An 11,943-nucleotide genomic window follows, 5' to 3' on the forward strand; every position below is an offset into this window, starting at 1 on the left:
ATTGCGGTGAGCTGGGGATCGGGTTGGGGATTGCGGTGAGCTGGGGATCGGGTTGGGGGTTGCGGTGAGCTGGGGATCGGGTTGGGGATTGCGGTGAGCTGGGGATCGGGTTGGGGATTGCGGTGAGCTGGGGATCGGGTTGGGGATTGGAGTGAGTTGGGGATCGGTCGGGGATTGGAGTGAGCTAGGGATCCGGTCGGGGATTGGGGTGAGTTGGGAATCCGGTGAGGGATCAGGATAAGTTGTGAACTGAAGTTACTCAGTGAGCTGACCTCTGAATACATTTCTGTCTAAAAGTTCCCTGTCCAATGTGCAAATCGCAACTATAATTCAAAAAGCTTCCTGTTTTGATTGAGAGCTAAGCTGAGTGAATTGGGTGAGATGATTATAAGTTATCCCTTTGAGCTGGACAGAATGAAACATCTGACCCCAGCTGCAGATTGTGGGGTTGGAGCGAGGCCAGGGTGAGACTTGGCAGAGGCATTCCTGTATGAAATAACGAGAGGTACAGATAGGCTTAATGGTAGATGTCTTTTCCCTCGGATGGCGGATTTCAAGACTTGAGGGCACATTTTTAAGGTGGGAGCAGAGAGATTTTGAAAAATACATGAGGGGTAAATGTTTTACAGAGTGATTCACATGTGGAATGAACTTCCTGAGGGAGTGGTGGGTGTGGGTGCAGCTACAACATTTAAAAAGCATTTGGATAAATCCATGAATGGGAAAGGTTTGGAGGGATATGGGCCGGGAGCAGGCAGGTGGGACGAGTTTAGTTTGGGATTATATTCCACATGGACTGGTTGAATCGGAAGGTCTGTTTCCATGCTGTCTGATCATAAAAAAACTGAGCTGGATGGGGTTAGTTACATGGAAGGAGGTTGTACCATTCAGAATGACATCCACAGTAGAGCCCAGGAAAAATTTCAGAGACCCGTGTTGTCAGTCTGCTTTGTCTTTGTGAAAATTTTTATCGATCGATGTTTAGGAATATAATTTTATGTTTTCATTGGCTCTGTAGACTACACCCTCAGATGTCTTCTTACTTCCACCACACACAGTGAAGGACCTGCACATCAGTGTACGTCCTCAGAAAGAAGGAGATCGCTGTCTCCACCTGAATGTGGTGGATGTCGATTTTCGCCAGCTGGTAGCCTCTTGGCTAATCTGCTTAAGTTGTATGCAGCCCACCATCTGTAAGGTAATGAGACTATTGCATCTTTATTAAAGAGAAATGGATCAATATAAGATTATTTACTCATTTCAGTATCTTAATGAATCCTTTCATATACATGGGCACAACCCTTCCTGCCCATTAGTTTTGCCTTTAGCTCTTATTTCTGTGTCCTTTCAGTGCCAAGCAAGGGCTGCTCAGTGACTCAGTTGCATCCAAGATTGACCTCACCTGCTTCTGTCCCCTTTAGCCTCAGCATTTCCATAGGCCCGATAACTCCTTAACTACAATATTTCCTTCAACCTGACCCCTCCTCGTTCTGATATCACCTTCGACCCCAGTACCTCATCAGCTCAGTCTGTGCTGTTCATTCACTGAACACTAAGAAGATGTGAAATATTAACATGGAAGCGAAAGCTGAAGCTTCAGTAGTCTTTATTTTAATTTGTATTATGAGTGTTATCGGCTGGGCCAGCATTTATTGCTCGTCCCTAGTTGCTCTTAAGATGGTGGTGATGAGCTGCCTTCTGCAGTCCCCCAGCTCATGCTCAATATAGCCTGATGCCATGTCAATGAAAGGATTCTGCTGCCTGTGTTAATGAAACACTTGTTTTCAGTGAAGATAAATAATGTGGTCATAAACTCAGTAAGGTTTAGAGAGAGTGTTTTTGCTCGTAAAGTAAGAACCATTAGATATCACTAAGGCATCATCCCATGAACATTGCTGTTACCGTGAGTTGCATTGACCTTTGAGTCACTACAGTGGAGTTTCACACCAGAATTCACTGTGATCAACTGCTCAGAGTGGCTGCTGCTCAAACGCTCTGATAAATCTGGAGGTAAGTTATGTTGTTTTTCAAGAGAAACATCCTACATTGAGGCAAAAAAAGGGAGGAAATAATTTTGGACAGGAAGGCATGCTGTGGTACAAGATGTCTGTTATACATCCTGCCCAATATTCCTCATTGACTTTGGTGGAGTTGATCATGAGCATAGAAATTGCTGGAAAACTTCAGCGGGTCTATCAGCATCTGTGGAGAGAAAACAGTTTTGCATAGATGCTGAGATTTTTCCAGCAGTTTCTGATTTTGGTTCTGATTTGCAGCACCTGCATTTTTTGCTGTTTTTTTTGTTGATCATTGAGCAGGTCGATTAGACAAGGCATTAGGAGCACCTCCATTCGCATTGCACAATTGCCAGCAACGATCTCTAGCCTTTCAGTTTTCTTGCCCATTGATCTTGAGCTTCTTGGATTGCCTCAATTCTTCAGTTGTTAAGTGCATGGATTTATTTGGAACTGAGCTGTATAAACCAGCGAAGTGTGAGGTTCAATTTGATTTTGTGCTACATATGTTGATCTGAGGCTGAAGCAGCGACAGGGCTCCGATAATTGATATATTTATCTCTGAACTCTTTAATGAGGGCTAAATGGAGCTACGTCAACGATATGAGAGAGAAGGCCAAGTAATGAGCCTCATGTTGATGGATGGACAACTGTGTAGAAAGACCTCATTACTGCTGAGAAGAGAGAGATGTTGTCTAACTGTCTCATCTTGCATCAGGCCATATGTAAGAATACAAAAACAATCACAGCCATTTTTACTATGGGGAAAAAAAGAGTTTGCTAATTGGTTGGCAAGTTGATTCTGATTGGCCTGTAATCAAAAGTTTAATACAATTTTTGATTTAAAACTTTTAAACAATCACAACAATTTATGCTGTTGAAGAGTGCTGGTACGTTGACTCTCATTGGTTCAGATGCCTTGTAGTATACATTGTCATTGTTTAAAATTTTGCGTTCTTGTATTTATCCCAACAAACCACGCGTAAAGCTTCAGTAACATATTTTTCTTTGCAGCAGTTCTCAAGTTGAATACTTTTGATGTGGGAAATTGGACAAACATTGGGGTTAAGTAGTAGGATCGACATACCAGTTTTCTTGGCTTCACTTTTCAATTTGTATTCATGCTGTTGTCTTTGTTCAAAGGCTTTTGAGATCTCTATTCCCATTGGGGAAGGGAGAGGTAGCAACAAGCGCATCAGCTACACCAATCCCTACCCGAACACACGGATGTTCTTCCTGAGGACCAACCGGCCGGATTTACTACAGTACAAAGAAGACTCTTTCGAGGTGAGCGCTGTGCATAACTCAATTTAAAATAATATCAGGTTTTCACCAAATGTTGAAAAACAATTCTTTGAGGAAAACAAAAATTTGAAGTAACACCGGGAACTTTTCCCTCATGACTTAGACTTTGTCTGCATTTTGAAAGCAACGTGCCCAAAGTTGTGACCTTGTAATGCCTAGATCATAGTGCATCTGGAATACAGCACTCAGTTCTGATTATCAGCCACTTACTGGATTCTGTAAGCTCGAGGGAATGAGCTGTGACGGAAGGTTAGAGAATGTTAAATTGAGACTGAACACCCTGGAAATACTCTGCAGTTCTAGCAGGATATGTGGAGAGTGAAATAGAATTAAAATTTGGAATCACTGGCCTATCCTCAGAACAAGTTAGAGAATTGTGAATGCTAAGGCCTGTAGGGAGAATTGAGGGTGGAGATGTCATCAGGATAGATTAAATATGAAATTTAATTGATTTGCAATGTATGAAATGAATTGCAAGGCAATAAAGAAAATCCACACTCTCCTCCTCCTGTCCTCTGAATATTTGCAGATGAAATATTACCAAATATTACCAAACCCCTCAGATAGAGAACATGAGGGACCAAGGTCCAATCCTCCCACTTGTTTTCCTCCCACATTGTATTTACTATATGACATGTTTCAAATTAGTCATAAACTGCATTTCAAGCTATTATTTTCTGAAATAAATGTATCTAATTTGCATTTGAATGAGTCAGTCCCAATTGCTTCCACCCTCTCCTTTCAGATCCTGTTCTGTTGATTGACCTGTCACTCACTAAGGATTACCTTTAAATTTAGTTTCTGTCCAAGTTCTCAGATTCAGCTATTCTGGACAGAGGGTAATTGTCAGCTAGAGTCAGTCACCTCCTGCCTCTAAGGTTATGGCTTCAAATGTGTCCTCACACACTGAAGCATAGAATTTGGTTGAAAGTTCATTATAGTGAGGAAAAATGAGGCACTAAAACACCATCTGCCTGTTCCAAGTGGATTTTAAAGATCTCAAGATAGCATTTAGAAAACTGCAATAGATGAAGAGAGGCAGATTTTCTATGTTCTAATCAATATTCATTCCTCAATCTTGCTGAAAACAGATCAGCCACTTGAGTGCGCGCTTGCTCTCTTTCTCTCTTCTCCTTCTTTCTCTCTTTCTTTCTCTCTCTCTCTCTCTTTCTCTCTCTCTCTCTCTGTCTCTGTCTGTCTGTCTGTCTCTCTCTCTCTCTCTCTCTCTCTCTCTGTTTCCCTCTGTCTCTCTCTCTCTCTCTCTCTCTGTGGCTTCTCTTTCACTCTACAAAGTATGTTCAGCTAGGGTAACACTTTCAAACCTCACTGTTGTTTGTGATAAAGGAAGCATGGCATCATTTCCTTCTTTTTATAAGTGATGTAGACCCAAATTAATACTTTCAGATAGATTAGACTGACCAGGAGTTGCACATTTTAAGTTGATGAGAAATAACTTTGGCACAGATGTTAATTAGGACTTCTTTATTTGAGTTAATATTTAGAATAATCTTCGAGACAAGGCTGTAAGAGAAAAGGTTTAGGGTTGTTTAAACCACTGGGAATATGAGTGTGTTATGAATTAATTTTTGGACAGATATCCTCTTGTTTGCTCCTGAGAGAGTTATACAGGGATACAATATATTTGCTCTGGATATTAATGTTATATTATTGTCTTGTTATGGTTGAGGATAAAGAGGCAAAGAGTATTTATTGATCCAGTAGTTTAGGCAGATTTTAAAAAAAGGAGTTTGTCTGAGGAATAAAGAACAAAGAAAATTTACAGCCCTCCAAGCCTGAGCCGATCCAAATCTACTGTCTAAACCTGTCTCCCAATTCCTAAGCATCTGTATCCCTCTGCTCCCCACCTACTCATGCATCTGTCCAGGCGCATCTTAAATGAATCTACCGTGCCTGCCTCTACCACCTCTGCTGGCAATGTGTTCCAGACGCCCACCACCCTCTGTGTGAAGTACTTGCCACGTGTATCCCCCCCTTAAACTTTCCACCTCTCACCTTGAAAGCGTGACCTCTCATTATTCTGAATGATTACTTTGCATTAGTGTTCACTGAGAGGAACATGATGAATGTTGAGATTAGAAAGAGAAGTTTGATTAGCCTGGATCACGTTGACATAAGTAGGCTCTTCTGTTTATTATATAATTCGCTCTAGAATTAGACTTGCCTAAATGCATCACCTCACATTTGTCTGGATTGAAAACCATCTGCCACTTTTCAGCCCAACTCTCCAGTCTATCTATATCCTCCTGTATTCTCTGACAGTCCCTTATGCTTTCTGCTCCTCCACCAATCTTCGTGTCATCTGCAAACTTGCTGATCATACCAACACTGCCCTCTTCCAGATCGTTGATGTATATCACAAACACCAGTGGCCCCAGCACTGATCCCTGTGGAACACCACTGGTCACCTTTCTCCATTTCGAGAAACTCCCTTCAACTATTCTCTGTCTCCTGTTACTCAACCAGTTCTTTATCCACCTAGCTAGAACACCCTGCACACCATATGACTTCACTTTCTCCATTAGTCTACCATGGGGAACCTTATCAAATGCCTTACTAAAGTCCATGTATATGTCATCAACAGCCCTTCCTTCATCTATCAACTTGGTCACTTCCTTGAAGAACTCCATTAAGTTGGTAAGGCACAATCTCCCCCGCACAAAACCATGTTGCCTATCAGTGATAAGCCCATTCTTTTCTAAATATAAATAGATCCTATCCCTCAGTACCTTCTCCAGCAACTTTCCCACCACTGTCGTCAGGCTCACTGGTCTGTAGTTACCCAGAGTATCCCTACTACCCTTCTTGTACAGGAGAACAACATGAGCAACCCCCCAGTCCTCCGGCACCTCACCTGTATTTAAGGATGCCACAAAAATATCTATCAGGGCCCCAGCTACTTCCCCTCTTGCCTCCCTCAGCAACCTGGGACAGATCCCATCCGCTCCTGGGGATTTGTCCACCTTAATAACCTCTAGCTGACCCAACACATCTTCCCTACTTATTTCAACGTGATCCAGAGTAATCAAACTTCTATCTCTAATCTCAACATTCATCATGTTCCTCTCCTCAGTGAACACTAAATCTCACCCATTCTCAATAAAGATGTAAGTGACATTGTGCTGTAATGATGTAGAGCCCTGGTGAGACTGCACCAGGAGGATGGCCAACTGTGTTTGTCGTCCTTACCTAAAGAAAGTGATTACTTGCCATTGAGGGACTGCAAAAAATAATTGCTAGTCTAATTCCTGGGCTGGCCGTCCAATCAGGAGAGCTTGTGGAGTGTGGGCCTGTATTATTTAGAGTTTGGAAGAATAAGAGATGATCTTACAAAATTCTCAAAGGGCTGGGCAGGGTAGTCGTCAGAGAGAGGTTTTCCCTTGGTTGAGCTGAGGGTGAGTGTTGGTCCAGAACCACTGACTCAGAATACAATGTAGATCGGTTAGTGCTGAGGTGAGCAGGAATTTCTTCATTCAGAGGAACACTCTACCCAGAGTGCTGTTGAAGCTGAATAATTGGTTACCTTCATGAACCAGATTGATAGATTTCCAGATATCAAAGCCATCAAAAAATATGGGGATAAAATGGTGTTCATGCAAAAGGATCAGTCGTGATCTTACTGAATGGCAGAATGGGCCAGAGGTACCGAATGGCTTACTGCAGCTCCACTCTCTATGTTCATACTAGTTTGTTTGTGCACCTTTAAAGGGTGATTCACCACTTTGTTTCTAAAGCAAAACAAAGAACTGCGGAATGCTGGCAGTCTGAAACAAAATCAGAGATTGCTGGTGAAACTTGGCAGGTCCAGCAGCACCCATGGGGAGAGAGAGCAGAGTTAGTGTTTGAGTCCAGTGACCCTTCAATGGAACTGATGAAGCAGGGTCATTCAGAACATTCTGAAGAAGACTCACTGGACTCGAAGTGTTAACTCTGCTTTCGTCCCACAGATGCTGCCAGATCTGCTGAGTTTCTCCAGCCAACTTCTTTTTTTGTTTGTTTCGTGGGTTTATTTGAATTACTGATGAGTGTCAAAGGGGGCACCGGGAATTGGTAAGTAGGATTTCCACGTAATCTTTTGAGTACGGGTTGGTCAGGCTGTGTCTCTGTCCATTGGAGTTTAGAAGAACTTGAGGTGATCCAATTGAAACATCTAAGATCCTGATGGGGTTTGACAGGGTGGCTGCTGAGAGGATGCTTTCTCTTGTCGGACAGATTAGAATATAATGGCACAGTTTAAAAATAAGGGGTGCCCCAAAAAAGATGGAAACAGCTTAGAAAAAAAATCTCCTTATTAGTCTGTGGAACTCTCTTCCTGAAAGCGTGATGAAAGCAAGGTCATTGAATATTTTTAAAATAAGTCAGATTCTTTATTACTAAGGGAGTCGAAGCGTGTTACAATAGGCAAGAAAATGGAGTTAAGGCCACAATGAGGTCAATCATATTCTTATCAAACGATATAGTAGTCTCAAAGGGTCAAATAGACTACTCTTAGTCCTAATTCAGTGTGTATGTAAATCCTTAAGTTATGATCAGAATTAGTTAGGGAATTGGTAAACAGTTCGTAAATAAAGTACGGTTCACAATCAAAGACCCTGCAAATTCAGGCCATGATTCATTCACTGATTAATGCAGCACAGAGACTGACAAATGATGAAAAAGGTTAATGTAATTTGACCCAAGCCAATAATGGTATCAGGCATTCGGGGACAATGTGCTTCAGCATCTAATGGAACTAACGCATGAGCTGGGAGTGCTGTGTGTCACAACAGTCTTTTCTTTATTTACTCACGGAATGTGGATGTCTCTGACTCGGCTAGCATTTATTGCCCCTTCCTAATTGCCCAGGGGAGAGTCAGCCACACTGCAGTGGGTCTGGAGTCATGTTATAAACCAGACCAGGTCAAGGTGACAGATTTCCTTCCCTAAAAGACATTAGTAAACCTGATGGGTTTTTCCAACAATTGACAATGGATTCATGGCCATCATTAGACCCTTAATTCCAGAGTCTTTTTACTGAATTCAAATTCCACCATCTTCCATGGCGGGGTTTCAACCCGGGTCCCCAGAACGTTAGCTGAGTTTCTGGATTAATAGTCTAGCAAAATCGCCACAAGACCATTGCCCCTCTAAAGCTGAGGACTGAGGTGAAATGGGTTTCATTACTGAGGCATATCATTGTTTACTTTGAGCACTGAATGCATTAAGATAGCATTTCTTTCCCACTTCCCAATTTCCTGCTGTCATTTTGGTGGAAGATCTGTTGAGGGTCGGAGGAAAGTGGCATTTTCGCCTTTTTTTCCAGATTTGCACTGACCTGGTCGACAAGAGAAGAAATTATGCCAATTAATTTTTACATGTATTTAAGTGCAAAAGGACCATCCTTAGTCCTTTTCATGAACATTAATTGTCATGTTCCTGAGTAGAGAACTGTCATTGTTTTTCATGAACTTTGCATTGTTTTTCAGCTTGATGGTGGTGAGACTTACCATATCGGTCTGCGGTTTGCACCAGGCCAGAATCCCGGTGTGGAGGAAATCTTGATTTTAATTAATGACCAGGCTGAGAAAAATGAAGCAACTTATTGTGTGAAAGTTACTTATCAGTAAAATGTCTACTTGGATGCCTGGTAAACCGGCATCTTTGAAGTGAGTGCATTTTGAAAGAGACATGGATCCCATAACTCAACGACAAGCTTGCTGTAAGAGAGGTCCATGCAGAAGCTGATGTGTGTATGCCGGAGTGATGATAAAACAGCTCTGCAATAAGACACAACTGTTGCTCAGCAAAAAGTGAAAGTTCTCCTTTAAACCGTCATACTTGTGACTACTGGTTCCCTGCCTAGTGCTTTGCATTGGTTTGAATACGCTGATACGTTTTATATCCCGCACTGTTTTCACAACTTAGTTTCTAAAATATCTCTCTCCCATAATCTTAAAATATTGCAACCCTTTAGCGATCTTAGTGATTGATAGTCTAGGAACTCCAAGCCTTATCCTTCTCTAAAAATGTTTGCTATTCCTTTCATCTCACTGGCAATCTCCCACCCACTTCATTCTACTAGCATTAAGTACATTATCAACATTTTTATTACTTCGAGATTCTCCTGTTGGCCCCAAGCCCCACCTTCAAATTACTCCAATTAACCCACAAATGTATCCATCATCTCCTGTCTTGTTCCAGGTCCTCTCATCAGCAGGCCGCATTCGCCTCCAATGCCTCTCAGTTACTAGCACAAAATCCTTGAAATCATCAGCCTCGTTTATAATCCCTCCCTGGCCTCACCTCACCCAGTGCCTTTCAGCTGAGACTCCGTGTATTGTTCATTGTGATGTTTGATAGTGGAGCCAGCTCCTGTATCAATGCAGTTCTGATGTTCCATCCCATGATCCACACCTTCAGTTTTTATTTTAAAACTCCGCTTCAGAAACATGGTGTTGCTTAACTTTTCAAATTATTGTTTGTTTCTTGCTCTGGAACATGTAACATCTCAGCCCATTTTATTATGTTTAGGTGGTAAATGCAAACTATCATCGTTTATCAATGATTTATTTGAACATGACCCTTAATAATAACTATTCACTGTAGAGTCCTAGAGCTGTACAGCACAGAAAAATGCCATTCAGAGCATCAAATATGTACTGGTCACAAACAAGCACCTAGTATTCCAATCCCATTTCCCAGCTTTTGACCCATAGTCTTGTGTGCATTGGCATTGCAGGAGCACATCTAAATAGTTCTTAAATGTTATGAGGGTTTCTGCGTCTATCACCCTTACAGGCAGTAAGTTCCAGATTCCCATCAATCTCTGCCTGGGAAAATAAATCCTAACATCCACTCTGAACCTCTTGCCCTTTGTCTTTAATCTAAGCCCCAGTCATTAATCCCTCCACTGAGGGGCTGGGGGAGGGAGAGTTCCTTCCTGTCTACTCTATCTTTGCTCCCCCATGTAATTTTATACATCTCAATTATGTCCATCTTCAGCCTCTTCTGCACTAAAGTCTGTCCAATCTCTCTTCATAAATAAAACTCTCTAGCCCAGGCAACTCAATGGTAAATCTGCCCTGTAGCTTTGGCTAGTACCCTCCACCTTCCCAAAACAAAAACATGCAGCTCTCCTGCTGGCGCTCTGATCTCTGTGGTTGACATTTTTCATTTAATTACAAGTTGACCTTACTCCCTAACATCAAAGTAATGTACGAGTTGATGTTATATTTTGATGGTCCGTCTGCATTCTGACATCACAGAAATCAGCAGTCAGTGTGTTAATCTTAAGTTTATCTCGTTTGACCTCTTGAGAGCAATAGTACAGAAAAGACATGGTAAGAGCAGCTATTTGATGGTTGCAACTTTAGCCAGTGTTGTTAGAGAAAAAAGAAGCTTATTTCAGACTGTAGAAAGCGGACCTGGACCAGTCCAGATTTCTGCTGATAAAACAGTAGCTGAGAGGTCTGGAATTCTCAAATGGAGCATCATGTGTGGCCATTGACCTGATGTATGAGGCCTGTCCTCTGCTTGGCTGGGGACAGGTGACATCCAGACCAACAGGACTTGTCTGCACCAACAGTCGGTATGCACACCTACAGGCATTATCCAAACTTGCAGTCAGTTCATCAAATATCATTTCAAATCCACATAGAGACACAATGTTAATGACATTTTATTTTGTACTGAGAAATACAATCGAGTCCCTGAGCATTTATTTTTAACCTTTGGCCTGTCTGCATTTTCTAGGCTGTAGTAGTAACACATAGCTGCCAGAAACCTGGTGTATTTACTGTTTGGATAAGTTGGTCCTTTTTGTAATGAATAAATAGTGCAAAATATATTTTTAAATAGAGAAGATGCTGATTCACTATAAACTGGGTGTGTACAGTTTTTCAGTATTACTTGTATACATTATTTATTTTATATTTGTTACAATGCTTTATGGAACTCTGTGTAACCTTTTCAAAAATAAAATCAGTTTTGTTTCTCAAAGTCTGTCTGTCTTCATTTGAAAAGGTGGAAATTAAAGTTAACTAAAATGGAGCACTCTGCAGGGGCTGACACTGAGCCTTTCACAGCTGGGACCTGGGCTTGTGCTGAATCCAAGACAGCAGAGGAGAGCTCCTCGTTTTGACAGTTCCATGAACAATTTTTTTTTGGTGGGGGGGGAAACTGTTAATAGACACAGGCTTGAAACCAAAATAACCCTAATTCAGCTTTAATCGGCAAGTTATTCAGAGGTTTCACAGAATCGCTTCCGTGTGTGCTAGCGGATTGAGTTGTGACAGAGTATCTAATAATAGTCACGTGGAAGCACTTGACGGTGACTCTGTGTAAACACCGTAGGAAATCACTCCTCTCCAGCAATGCATTTCCCCATTGAGCCATTGATATTGAATACTATTCAGGGAAGGAAGTACAGTTCTGTATTCTTATGACAGTGCATGTTCCCAAGGTGTGACATCACTTAGGGATGGCTGCTGGGAACCGTTTGCAGACAGGCCCAGAAGGGTTTGGTCTCATGCTCCATGAATCTCTGTTGCCAGGGTGCTGCCGGGGCATCTATGGATGGTGTCACTTACAATCAAGATTGAGCTGAAATTCAATGTTAATGTTCACA

General features: G+C 41.9%; 1 protein-coding gene across 1 annotated transcript in view; it reads left to right on the top strand.

Annotated features, from left to right (window-relative positions):
- Positions 1–11,196, top strand: part of nphp4 (nephronophthisis 4) — a 402,509-nt gene extending 391,313 nt beyond the window's left edge. Inside the window, exons 26-28 of the mRNA XM_060851914.1 lie at positions 1,019–1,198; positions 3,159–3,302; positions 8,804–11,196. Of these exons, the coding sequence (XP_060707897.1) occupies positions 1,019–1,198; positions 3,159–3,302; positions 8,804–8,944 (465 nt within the window). The 3' untranslated portion in view covers positions 8,945–11,196. The remainder of the gene's footprint in view (positions 1–1,018; positions 1,199–3,158; positions 3,303–8,803) is intronic.
- Positions 11,197–11,943: the final 747 nt, after the last annotated feature.

Source organism: Hemiscyllium ocellatum, chromosome 37, assembly GCF_020745735.1.
Source record: "Hemiscyllium ocellatum isolate sHemOce1 chromosome 37, sHemOce1.pat.X.cur, whole genome shotgun sequence".
NCBI classification, from domain to species: Eukaryota; Metazoa; Chordata; class Chondrichthyes; order Orectolobiformes; family Hemiscylliidae; genus Hemiscyllium; species Hemiscyllium ocellatum.